Genomic DNA, 13,270 nt, shown 5'->3' with positions numbered 1-13,270 from the left:
GAAGTGTGTGCTTAGGGGAAGAAGGCATACAACAAAACTCTATCAGTGAAACTGTTCCTAAAACATGATAATTCTCATGGCTCCTAATGGCGGCACCCTCTGAAGAGAGATGAGAGAGACAGAGATGGGGTGATGGTCTCCTGGGTCAGGACACTTCAGCTTTCTCTGTAATGTTTGAATATTTTCAAAAGTGAATAAGCTCATATGTTAATTCTGTGATTAAAGTTAAGTTTTACAGGGGTGCCTGGCTGGCTGAGTCAGTAAAGCATGGGACTCTTAATCTTGGGGTTGTGAGTTCAAGCCCCACGTTGGGTGTAGAGATTACTTAGAAATAAAATCTTGGAAAATAAAATTAATTTTTACAAACCAGTACCGGTTGCTGTGAACATGGGGGGGGGGGCAGGACCCCAGCCTCAGAGAACTCACAGACTGGGGCAGGAGTCAGGAAAGAAAAGAGTAGTGAGGCGGCCAAATGCATGTGCTGTCTCCTTTCACACTGATTTGAGTAATCTACACAGTTTTAGGGAGGCGGGGGGTGGGGGGGCTGGGGGGGTAGGCCTTCCGGAGGAAGAGAAATGGGGCACCCTGGTGGAACAAGCCGGGGTGGTCTGTCTCGTTTACCTTTGCCAGCTGCATAAAAGGTTAGGATTCAAATCTGCGCTTGGACTCGCATTGCCGGGTTCCTCTCTGCTCTTATCACAAAAGCTGAGGAGTCTGAAGGACTCAACGTCCTCAGCGGGGGCAGAAGGCAGCCTCTTCTCTCAGAAATCAGGGCAAGTATTTGGAGCACATTGCAGGACCCAGTCCGCTCAGGTGTCCCGCTGATGAGCAACCCTTGCCAGACCACCTGCATGCCACCCAGCGCCTGCTGGATACGGTGACTAAATGTTCAGTGGCATTTGGGTTCTTTGAGTCACCACAGGGAGAATTCAGACCCTGCAGAGCGCGCACATTTTCTTTTTTGGCCTTGAGAGGCTGAACAGAGGAGTCCTCGAAAGATTTCCTTTTAGGGAGAAATCCCCCAAGCCAGCGACATAGAAATGTGTCTGCTCTGCTGTTGGTGTCATCCTACAAGAATCTGGCCTCTCGCACCCAGGGTTTGGCATGTGTTTCCACTTAGGAGACTGTGAATTCCTTCCCTGTTCTGGTGAACACCATTTCCCTGGGACTGATAGAAATCTCAATTTGTCAAATGCGGAGTCTTTAACAAACAAAAGCCTAGACATTCTGCTGGAGAGGAAGTACCAGTTTTCTAAGTCACCTGGCCCTCAAGGAATAGTCCAAAGCTAAGTCGTCCCATACACCAAAGAAGAGTAACGAACTATTACCCTCCAAGCTAGCGGGGGTGCGGGAGATTCACATAATAGCTAAGCCGTGATGGGGACATGCTGCCACATGTTCAAAGTCAAGACGTTTTAATGGTATTGCCCTGTTTGCATTTATTTCTGGGACATACTAAGGTGCTATCATGGAAAGTGCGCTCCGGCAGGAGGTCAGAAGACAGGGGTCCTCATCCCAGCTTCACACTTGATGCACAGTCTGGTGCTAGACATGTAATATCTCAGTCTTTGTCTCCCCACCTGTGAAATGGGCCAACAGCTGCTGTGCTGCCTTCGTTGAGCCGGCTTTCGTGAATGTTCTGATGAACGAAAATGAGTAAGAGACTTTCAAAAACCACAAAGGATTGTAGAAGGGATTATCGAGATGTCATTTTCCTCCAGAGATCACTAAATGTAATCAAAGTATCTGTGCAGAAATTTATTTCCACATTTATTTTCACAGGTGCTTTTTCTGTTCCCTTGTTAACTCAGAAAACAAAGGCAGAAAGAGAGAAAAATCCCCCACTGAGTAGAACAGAAAAGAAATGGATGAAAGTTATGTGAAACACACACAATATATATGTATATAACACCAAGTCACAAAGTGGGGCCTTGGCTGCAAACGGTCCTCGATGCACTTTTTCAAAGCAAGAAGAAACGGATAGACCTACCCAAAGGAAAAAGGACATGGAAGAAAACTCACGCCCTAAAAAGTATAAATGCCAACAAAAACAGCAACAGTGTTTAGCCTTACCAGTAATCACTGAAATGGAAATTAAAAGAAGGGGTGCAATTTTTCAGCCCTCAAGTTGGCAGAGACCTTTCCTTACTGATAAGAGAGAGCTGGTGAGGTTACAAGGAGTGGATGGTGGAGAGTGGCTCAGCTTTCCTTCAGCTCGTTACTATGTTGCAGAAGCCTTTTAAAATAGGTACCTACTTCAACTGCCGAGTCCTACTTCTAGGATTTTATCCGAAGCAAATAATCAGAGAGAAGCTTAAAAAGTGTTGCGTATGGGGACAGTTGCTTAAGAATTGTCTGTAATAATGAAAATTTGAAAAACACTTTAAAATAACCAGTAAGCATAGAAGACTCAATAAATGGTGATCTGCCAGTGGCCATTTTCTGTAGCTGTTAAAAAATTATGTTGCTGAAAATATTGAAGGAAATGGTTTTGTAGATTGCTGCTACCTGAAGAGAAAAAAAAGCAAGATGGTCTGATCCAAATTCTGTTCACTAAAGATGCATACACACACTCAAATACATTAACACAAATCATAGATCAGTATTTTAAGAAACCTCATTTCTAGGTAATGGGGTTTATGGGAGATTTTTATTTTCTTATGACTTCTTGAAGCTGTTTTTCCATATTTACCCAAGTGACTGTGTTACTTTTACAGTTCCCAAGAGAAACTGAAGGGTGAATGTTTTCCTGAGGAAGGGCAAAAGCCCCTACACCTCTTCCGTCAGGGGCCCTTTGGTTGGCTGTAGTGGGGGGGTCACCAGAGTCTCAAGTCTGTCTGCAGATTTATAAACCCCATTGCTGATTTTTAGATCCCCACCATGATTATCAGGCCCTGGGGATTGATTCAGACTAACTGGATGCACACGAGAGTAATTAGTAAAGCAGAAGTCTCTGTGTTAATTCACGAAGAAGAATATTCATGACTTGAGAACAAATCTGGGTCCTTTATGTATTTACTGACCATCTTCCCTGTACCAGCACCCTGAGTGGAGAGCCCTTCCAGGGTCCCAAGACCAGCGTAGAGGGTTGCCCGCTAAGAACAGCATCGAGCACTAGGTTCAGGATTTTTTTAAAGACCTATTTCTGGCCAGCTATGGCAGCCCGAATGGTCTCTTCTCTGCTCGGGAGTTTTCTCTGCCTACAGAATCAAGATGAGTCACCGTGAAAGCAGGGCTCCCTCTCCTTCATGCTTGAAACACACGTTGTCAAACTCCTCTCCAATTCACGTTTTTTGTCCTAGACTTCTCTCAGTTTATAGTTGTCATGACAATGAAGCTCCTGGCCCATTTTCCTAACAGGCTCCAGCATTGTGTTTCCTGATTTATTTCCCTCTGTGGACTAATTTAGAGGTCACCCTCCTTCTAGGGGCTCCAGGGTGGGAGCTTACAGGGAGAAGTCAGGTAGGCTCCTTCCAGGTGCTCTGTAACGAGAGCTCTCGGGGGAGACTGCCCTCTGGAGAGCTGACCCCACGAGCACCCTGTGGACCTCTCCGTCTCAGAGGCCAGCCTTCTGTAGCTTTGTCCCTAGATTTGGAGACCTTCCTTTGACCTCAGATTTTAATATTTATCCACTATTTGCAGATGGTTTTGAGACCTCTACCCCCAGACATTTTTGCTCATGATACGGACATGTGTTTTGATGTGCTTGTCTAGCCAGCTGATTATTAGAGATGCAATAACCAGAACCCAGGTGTGAAGCCAGTTTAAATTATTAATAGAGGTGGTTTACTGTGGTCAGAGGACTTCTAATGGGAGGAAATGATCCTGTAAAATCAGTCTCAAATTTTAAGAGTGACATATGCTTATTGCAGAACATTCAACTGTACAGAAGTATTTAAAGTAAAAAGTGAAAATCCTGCCTGTTTATCCAAGCCCATCTGCTCTCACAGTTGGTGTTTCCTTCTAAACTAGTTTACACACACGCGCACACACACACACACGCGCACACACACACATACACACACACACAGAGTTTTGTTTGTGGGATTGCATGTTGTTGATGTTTTTATTTTATTTTTCTATGTTAATGTTTTTAATAGGACTGTAGTATACATCCTTTTCTGAAACTTGCTCTATATTCACTTAGCAATTTAACCTGTACATCTAGACTATCAGGATTCAGATCCCAGCTTGTACCACTCAGGGCTGCCTCTCTGAACCTCGGTTTCTTTACCTGTAAGATGAGGATAACAATGGCACCTATTTTGTGGGGTCGATGTGAGGAATAAATAGCTTATTATACACACACTCAGCGAGTGTGAACTACTACTAGTGTCATCTCAATCTTTTCAGTGGCTCTATAGCATTTTATTATGTAGTAGACTGGGATGTTTTTAGTTTGACTCTTCCTCCTTGATGCCACCTAGATTTTACTTGCCACAAGTAAGCCTACCACAAGACCCCTGCTACTGCACTAGGGCTTACAAAGGTAGTGCCCAGCCCTGGGCAAGATACCCACTCTGGTGAGTGATTTCCAGACACACAAGCTCCAGGGCATGGGAATCTCTGGTGAGAGGTGGAAGATGGGGTCCGAGGTGAGGATAGAAGGTTTATGCACTTTTCCGTTCCCAGCAAATCGCCATCGCTCGGGAGGGCGACCTGCTGACCAAGGAGCGCTTGTGCTGTGGCCTGTCCATGTTTGAGGTCATCCTGACGCGCATTCGGAGCTACCTGCAGGACCCCATCTGGCGGGGCCCGCCACCCACCAATGGCGTCATGCACGTCGACGAGTGCGTGGAGTTCCACCGGCTCTGGAGTGCCATGCAGTTCGTCTACTGCATCCCTGTGGGGACCAACGAGTTCACCGCCGAGTGAGTACCCCAGGGGAGGCTGGGTCACCGCCCAACTTGCATGTCCGCCCCCGCCAAGAGTCTCCAGGCTACCAGGGCTCAACTAGAAGGGTGGGCAGGGGCAGGCTGTCCAACAGCTGTTCGTGGAATACATATGATGTGCAAGGTGCCGATCAGACACCAATGCTGAGCGGAAGTAGATGGTTCCTGACCTCATACAGCAGAGGCAGGAAGGGGGATAGGTGCCTGAGAAGAGAGCTGAGTGAGTCATTGGAGTGTAAGTCACACGGTAGAACTGAGCTTTGCACATTGCCTGGGATTCGACCCTCGGGGGGATGGGGGGAACACTCCAGGAAGGGCAACACGTGGTTGGAGGCAGAGAGGGAGTGTGTGCATGTGTGTGCATTGGGACTTAGGACCTCTCAGGGCCTGGTCTTTCCACGACCGGAAGCTGCTCTATTTGTGCCGACAGGAGGGGGCCCTGGGGAGGGTTCGGCATTGAGAACCCCAGTGTCCACCTCACCCCTCACAAAACTGTGGAGTTCACAGAACAGAGAGAGGCCTCCTCAGCCAAGGGTCAGGCCCAGCTTGCGCATGCGAGCCTGGCTCGTGAGGCCTCTACTCCTGAAAACCAGGAAGCCTTCGAGAGGAACACAGTCCTGTCGTCCAAGAAGACAGAGGCAGATTCCAGTTCTCCTTCCCTCACCCAGCCACACATCGGGCACAGACTAGTGAAGAAGGCAGACGAGGTCTGCCCTCCAGGAGCCGAGCGCTCTTGAGAACAAGCCAGTGAGGGCCAGAGAAGGCTTCCCCAAGGAAGTGGGGTTGGGGCTGGGCTGGGCAACTGTTTTCGGAGCAGCTGCTGGGCCTGCACCGCCAGCCAGAGTGAGGAGGAAGCAGGGAAGCTTGCCCGTTGGGCTGCAGCTGCTGCTCGAGGATAAGAAAAACAGCAGAGAGATGACCCCACAGCCTCGGGACTTGCCCAGGATGCTGTTGAGTGCTGGCGGCATGCCGGCTGCGCGTCGCCAGACCCAGAGGACTCGCGGCCCCCACGCCCCCGCAGCATCTGCTCCTCCGCGCGCCCCGCCCCACCCCTGCCCTCTCAGCCTACATGGGCCACCTGGTCTTCTGGTTTAAAGTGGTCTTTCCCTTCACGAGCCTTCCGCCGGCTCCTTTACAGAGGCGAGACAGATTCTCATCCGAATTCTAGTCAGCCACAGAAATCTCAAGGACTGGTTGAATTTTTTCCCTACAAATTTATCTTTTTTTTCTTGCATCAGTGGCTGACAGGCTGACACCTCTTTGTGGTTAGACCTAGAGCCATAGTCCCCGGAACTAATGAATGTATGCTCACATCTTCCCTTGCACCCACTTTACAGATTAAGAGGATTGACCCAGGGACTCGCTTGCTCACTCTCTGTCCTCCTGACCTAAGATGAGGGCCCAGCCCCCACCCTCCCCAGCCCCTCACTCCAGCTGCTTCCTCTCCCCACTCCCAGGCAATGTTTTGGTGATGGTTTGAACTGGGCCGGCTGTTCCATCATCGTCCTGCTGGGCCAGCAGCGTCGCTTCGACCTGTTTGACTTCTGTTACCACCTGCTGAAGGTCCAGAGGCAGGACGGGAAGGATGAGGTCATCAAGAATGTGGTAAGCAGCCAAGGGCTGGGGCCTGGGAAGTGGGGCCAGGCCTGACAAGCAGGCTTTCATCTGAAAAGGAGGGCGAGCTGCTTATGGAGGCCAAGTCCCCACACCACAGGTAGGTACAAAGATGCTCAGCAGCCGGGGACCTTCTCTTCAGAAGCCGTGAGTCACTTGCGCATAACCTGCTGGGATGAATCAGGTCACCCTGCAGGGCTGGGCCGGGCTCCAGACCTGAATTACCCCTTCCCTGCGCCAGTCAGACTGCCGATGCTGGCGCCTCGTGCACACAGACTCTCACCGAACGTGGAAGTCATGCAGGCACGGGGCTGGGAGCGGCATTGTCGTGGGGTGAGCGGCGCTGCCGTGGGGGCCTTGAGAAGGGCTGTCTAAACTGAGGGGCAGGTGGGGAGGGGTGGCCCGAGAAGGCTTCCCGTGGAGGCAACGCGTGGGCTGAGTCCAGAATGACCACCAGCCAATTACCAGGCAAAAAATGGGGTGAAGGGTGGGGAGGATGTTCCAGACAGAGGGAACAGCTAGCTGTAACAAAGGCACAGAGATGTGAGGGTGTACGGCTGGAGCAAAGACTGGGTCTCTAGGGCCAGCGGAAAGGAGAAGCAAGCAGGAGCTACCTCATAAAGGGTTTTTTCGTCGTTGTTGTTGTTGTTTGCCTTTGTGGTAGAATATACATAAACATAAAAGTTGCCCTTTTAACCATCGTTAAGTGTATGGTGCGGTGGCATTAGGTGCACTCACACTGTCGTGCAGCCGTCACCGCCCTTCACCTCCAGAACTTTCTCAGCTTCCCAAACGGAAACACTGTGCCCATCAAACGCTAACTCCCCAGGCTCTCCTCCCCCAAGCCTCTGGTAACCACCCTTCTACTTTCCATCTCTGGGCTTGACTAGGGACCTCATATAAGAGGAGTCCTACAGTATTCCTTCTTTCACGACTGGCTTATTTCACTCAGCATAATGTGTTTGGGGCCACCCTGTGGTCGTTCGTACCAGAATTTTCTTCCTTTTTACGGCTGAATAACGTTCTGTTGTATGTATACACCATGTTGTGTTTATCCGTTCCCCCTTCGAGGAGCGCTGGGGCTGCTTCCGCTCCTCGGCCACTGTGACCACGCTGCTGGGATCATGAGTGTACACGTATTTGTTCAGCTCCCTCATTTCTGTGGGGGACTTACCTTCAAGTGGAATTGCTGGGTCACGTGCTGATTCTATTTTTAATGTTTGAGGACCTGCCCTACTGTTTTCATTTTACATTCCCACCAGCAATGCACAGGGGTTCCAGTTTCTCCACCTCCTTCCTAGCACTCGTTCTCTGGGGTTTTGGGTAATAGCCATCATGATGGACGTGAAGTGCTGCCTCATTCTGGTTTTGATTCCCATTTCACTAACGATTAGTGCTGTTGAGCATCTTTGCACGTGCTAATTGGCTGTTTATCTTCTTTGGAGACATGTCTATTCAAGTCCTCTGTTCACTTTGTAATTGGACTGTGTCGTTGTTGAGGTGTAGAAGTTCTTTATATATTCTGGATATTAATCCGTTATCCGATATGCGAGTTGCAGATATTTTCTCCCATCCCATGAGTTGCCCTTTCACTCTGTCGATAGTGTCCTTTGACGCAGACAAGTCTTTAATTTTGATGTGGTCCAATTTATGTTTTCTTTTAGTGTGCTTTTGGTGTCACATCTAAGAAATCGTTGCCAAATTCAGTGGCATGAAGATTTTCCTGTGTTTTCTTCTAAGAGTTTTATAGTTTTAGATCCTATGTTTAGGTCTTTAAGCCATTTTGAAGTTTGTTTTTTGCTGTTGTTGTCGTTGGGTTTTTTTGTGTATTGTATAAGGTGAGGATCCAGCTTCATTCTTTTGCATGTGGATATCCAGTTCTCCCAGTGCTGGGGTTAATGTAGAGCATGACATCAGCCATGATACCTGGCTTGCTAACATGGAACACGGAGGCCGCTGGGGGCGAGGGAAGGTTTGGGAGTAGGGCATAGGCCTTTGGAATGCCGAGGCCTGTGTGACCACTGTTGTAGGAATGCCGCGGGGAGTTGCCTTCCCCAAAGCTCTCTTAGCCCAAACCGCGACCCTGTGATCTAGGATGTAGGCATTGTCCCCTAGGCTGTATTTAGCAGAACTCACAGAACACAGATTAGCATATCGTATCTTTCCCATAAACAGATCCTCCCAGTTTCAGTAAGACCCCTTGTCACACATCACGTGCTTGAGAAACAGTGATAAAGATTTATGATTATCCTGAAGGACCAGTAAAGGCAGGAGCAAAGAAAAGCAAGGGGTCTTTGTCTCTGAGCGTTGACCCCCTTGCCTTCTCCTCTCTTACACAGCAAAGTTTGGAGTCATCTTTCATCCGCCGGTACAGGGATTGCTGGCCATTCCCGGCATCCCAGCACCATTTGTTGAGAACACGATCCTTTCTCCATTGAATGGTTTTGGCACCCTTGTTAAAAATCATTTGACCATATATGGAAAAGTCTATTTCTGGGCTGTCTATTCCATTGACCTATAGGCCTGTCTTCATGCCCGTGCCATACTATTTTGATTATTGTAGCCTGGTAGTAAATTTTGAAACTCAGAAAGGGTTCTATGGCCAAGTTAACATTTGATTGCTAAGCTCTGGAAACCCACGGAAGGCCTGAAAGGAAAAGAGTGACGTGATCATTGAAGCATCGGGACCCTGGACCCCATCCTCACTGCATCTTCTTGCTCTTGCTTTTTATTTCTCTGTCCCCTCCTCCTGCCCCTAACCTGCACATCCCTGTCCTTCCGCAGCCCCTGAAGAAGATGGCAGACAGAATTAGGAAGTACCAGATCTTGAACAACGAGGTTTTTGCCATCCTGAACAAGTACATGAAGTCCGTGGAGACGGACAGTTCCACCGTAGAGCATGTGCGTTGCTTCCAGCCACCCATCCACCAGTCCCTGGCCACTACCTGCTAGGCGGAAGGTCCTGCAGACCCTTGACCTGGAGGAGAAGAAGCAGCAGGAGAGAGAAAGCCATGGCCAGCCTGCCACAGGGTCCGACCGGACAGCGCCTGGGATCAGCCTGGAAGCAAGCAAGAACCTCCCCCCACACACCCGCACCTCCCAGGGCTGGGCCTGTGCATGCTCTCCCGTGACATCTCCATGGTGGTTTTCCATAGCGTCAATGAAAAAAAATGAAAAGAAACAGGGCAGTATGTGCTTTTTCTTTTCTTTTTTCCTCAGCCGTGTGAAGAGCCCCAGTCTCACCCCTTCTCCATCTCACAGCCCCACCCCACGTCCATGGTTGCTTCTCAAGACCTCCTCCCAGATGGTGACCTCCTACCCAGGGCCCCCGTGCGACCTCAGGAGTGAAGTCTCCGAGAAGGAGGAAAGAGCGTGGCTGTATCCGAGATACCAGCCAGACCTGACAGGCGTGTCTCCACTTCCTGGCTTCTTCACCTCCTCTGACTCCCTCCCCGCCATTTTCCCAGGGGGCATCTCCTCCTACTCTGGATGCCGGGGATTCTACCACCAACAGTACTTGTGGACCAGGCGCTGAGAGCCACGGGAAACAGAAGCCGAAGTTCCTGGTACCAGCACCATGATAGACGGTGTTGGCTCTGGCCTTCCCTGGACTCCCCAAAACCACACTCCCCTCTCAGGGCACTCCTAGAGAGAGCTCAGAAATGCATTCACAGCTGTGTCTCACTGAGTGGAACTCGGGTAGGAAGATGGTCAGGCCTGCTGTGCGGAAGCAGTATTTATTGACATAGCCTGGAATTCCATAGCCCCAAACAGAAAGCTGTGGGACCATCTCAGCATAATGACGAGGTGGCTCCTTTATTCATTAAGCAAATCCTGTGAGCAGCAAGGTGCACAGGGCAGTGGACACTGGGAATGCAGCACTGAACAAGTCAGGCACAGACTGCCCACACCCGTAGCCAGTGGCCAGATTAGGGACCACTTCTCTGCACAGACTCTCTCATCAAGGAGAACTCCCACGAGAAAGAAACTATTAAGGGGTTATTTCAACAGAAGCCCAAAACATATTGGGGTCAGAGGGGTGAGGAATATAAATAGCACTTGTCAATAAGTTTTTAATACCAGGATACACTCCCAGAAAAGGAGTCCTGTTTTAGTGAATTGGGATTCTCATTGTCCTAGAAGCTGAAAGATTCTTAGGACATTTTATCTTTAGCTCTCAAGGTTCCTCATGTTCCTTAACCTAGATTTTGAGGCATGAAGCCTATCTCACAGGGGCCTGTCTACTTGCATTTCTCTGACTGAACCAGAATCTCCCACCGAGCATGGGGAGACTGTTTAGAAGGATGGAAGCCTTTGGGAATGAATGTCTCATTACAGAGCACCTCTTCTTCAAAGGGAGCTTATGACCCTGAGCTTGTAAGAAAATATAAAATGAGATATTTGATATCTCTCCCCCAATCCAGGGAGGAAAAGAAAAGAGAGAAAATAGAAAGAACAACAATGATCCCCTCCCTCAGGGCGGATGAATGGAAATCGTTACCATTAATCAGATGGCCCATTTTAACCCAATGGAAAGAACAAAAGGAGTCCATAGCAAGAGGTTTGTGTGATACACTGCTCACCAGAGAGGAGAGAGGCGGGGCTCACCAAGTGTGGCCCGAGGGCCTCCATCAGGACGTCCTGAGATTAGCTCATTTGGTGCAGATTTCTGGGCCCTCCCCCAAACCAGTTAAGTCTGCATCTCTGGGAGTCAGGTAGGAAAATCTGCCCCTTCCACAAGCTGTCTGAGTTGTTCTGTTGCACGTGGAAATCTGAGGACCACTGCTGTAGAGGGTCTCTCCACCGCTAACCTGGGCTCTGAGCTCCCTCTGAGCCATGAAAGAAAATACTTGTAGGGTAGGGAAACGATTCAGGGTGGAAGCTGGCTGATCCTCCCTTCTGGAGAGGCCACTTCTTATTCTGAGTTTTTGTTTTGTTTTTCCTCTTGATGACCATAGATGTGTCCCAAAGGCAGAAGGGAGAGGCTACACCACATGGTAGAACACGCCTTCCAAACCCACGTAAAATATCGAAGCTCCAGAGTCTTCTGAATCTTCAGTCCTGTCTGGGGACAGTGGGTCTTTCAGATAGAATGAAGTCCTAGAGTTTATCCCACAACCTTGCCCACTGCTTTTGTGGTTTGGATCACCCACTTGATGGGCTTGCTCTGTCAGCAACCTGCCCCCCCCACCCCCATCCTGCCTCTGTAACTCTGAATTTGACCCCTGGGTAGAATCTTATCTCCGAGAGACTTGACCCTGGTAAATTGAGGTCTTCACCTTAAGGAGAGACATTTCATTTCCCTAGCTCGCTGGCACATTTATTTATGAATACCAAACAGGTTTAATATTCTTTCCTCCCTGGTATTCCTGCCTCCTTTTGATTTGATTTTTTCTGTGTGTCTAAGAACCAGGAAAAAAAAAATCTTAGGTTTTAAAAAGTTTAAAAAAAAATTCTGTTTTAGAAACTGTCAAATGTACCATATTTGTATTAAGAGTTGTTGGGGATTTTTGTACAATGAATTTACATTTATTTATGGTGACTTATATTTACGCTTGTGATCAGATAATGTTGTTAAATTCTTAAATCATATTTGCTATGCAGCTGAAGATGATATTTTGCTTTGTATTTTGGGGTACCTGTGTTGAGTTGATAAACATTTCCATCTCCATTAAAACTGCTTCCAAACCAGCATCTTGGCCCTTATTCCTGGTCTCACCCCAGGATTCGCTGATGTGTGGAAGGCCGCGTGAACACTGATGACTAAGGAAACACCCCGAAGAGAATGGAAGGAGATAGGGTGTAGCAGGTCGGTCATCCTAAACTAATGGCTTGTTTGCTTTCTCGCTGGGGCATTACCTTTACCAGTTGACACGTGATGAGACTCCGGCAGTAGCTTCCGCTCGTCAGGATTTCATAGTCTCACTGAGTGACCCCTAGTTTCAGAGGAAGGATGGGAAGCAATATTTAGTGAGGTCTGAAGTGTGCAGCCCCCAGGCTAAATCCTGACCCTCCCTTCCGTGGAATCAGCTGCAATCACTTTATGTGCTATTTCCCAACTTTGAGAGAGAGAGGCTCTGAGGTGTATTTATTTTCACACAGTTAGTAAGTGGTGATTCTGATTGGAACCCAGTTTCAAAGCCTGAGCTTTTGCTCGCACACTGTAAGGACCTGCTCAGCCAGGCCAGACCCCGAAACTAGACTTACAGCCACTGGACTTTTCAGGGCTTTGGGTGAGTAAGAGGGAGCAGAGCCTGGTATCAGGAGAAGGCCCAGCATGGCGGCAGGGAAGTTTCCAGGCTGAAGGTACCTCTCACCCTCATCAGAAAGGATAACCCCAAAGAACACTAGAAGGTTGTATTTAAAACCAACACCGGTGCTTGGAGTTTTACGTTTTATGCAGCGGCAACTTTCCCAAAGACCATCCACAAAGATGAGCCCTGGGGCATTAGTGGCTCCCCCTTGGCTGCGGCCTCGGGCAGCCCTCTAATCTCCCAGGGCTTTGGTTCCCTCTTCTTCAAGTTGGACACAATAATCTGAGGCACCTTCCAGCTCTACGACCCTGATCATTGGTCATGTCCCAGTGGGGTACTTTGAGGTGCCTGACTACTTCCCAGACTCGAAATCTTTTTCAGCCATGTGTCCCCGCCTCCGAGGAGTCCCATCGTTACAGGTTGTGTATTTGAGCCGCTGTAGTTGGGGTGCAGTTGGTATTAGTCCTGAGCAATGCTCAGGGAAAAGAGGGTTCCGCGGTCGCATGGGTT

General features: G+C 48.9%; 1 protein-coding gene across 2 annotated transcripts in view; it reads left to right on the top strand.

Annotated features, from left to right (window-relative positions):
* Positions 1-12,197, top strand: part of CYFIP2 (cytoplasmic FMR1 interacting protein 2) — a 120,818-nt gene extending 108,621 nt beyond the window's left edge. For both annotated transcript variants that reach the window (XM_045791993.2, XM_045791994.2), the window contains exons 29-31: positions 4,633-4,871; positions 6,350-6,497; positions 9,291-12,197. In XM_045791993.2, coding sequence (XP_045647949.1) covers positions 4,633-4,871; positions 6,350-6,497; positions 9,291-9,458 — 555 coding nt within the window. In that variant the 3' untranslated portion in view covers positions 9,459-12,197. The remainder of the gene's footprint in view (positions 1-4,632; positions 4,872-6,349; positions 6,498-9,290) is intronic.
* The last annotated feature ends 1,073 nt before the right edge of the window (positions 12,198-13,270 follow it).

The sequence above is a fragment of the Ursus americanus genome, chromosome 15 (assembly GCF_024610735.1).
Source record: "Ursus americanus isolate L20-20 chromosome 15, mUrsAme1.1.p, whole genome shotgun sequence".
NCBI lineage: Eukaryota > Metazoa > Chordata > Mammalia > Carnivora > Ursidae > Ursus > Ursus americanus.
This window is presented reverse-complemented; position numbering and strand designations above follow the sequence as displayed.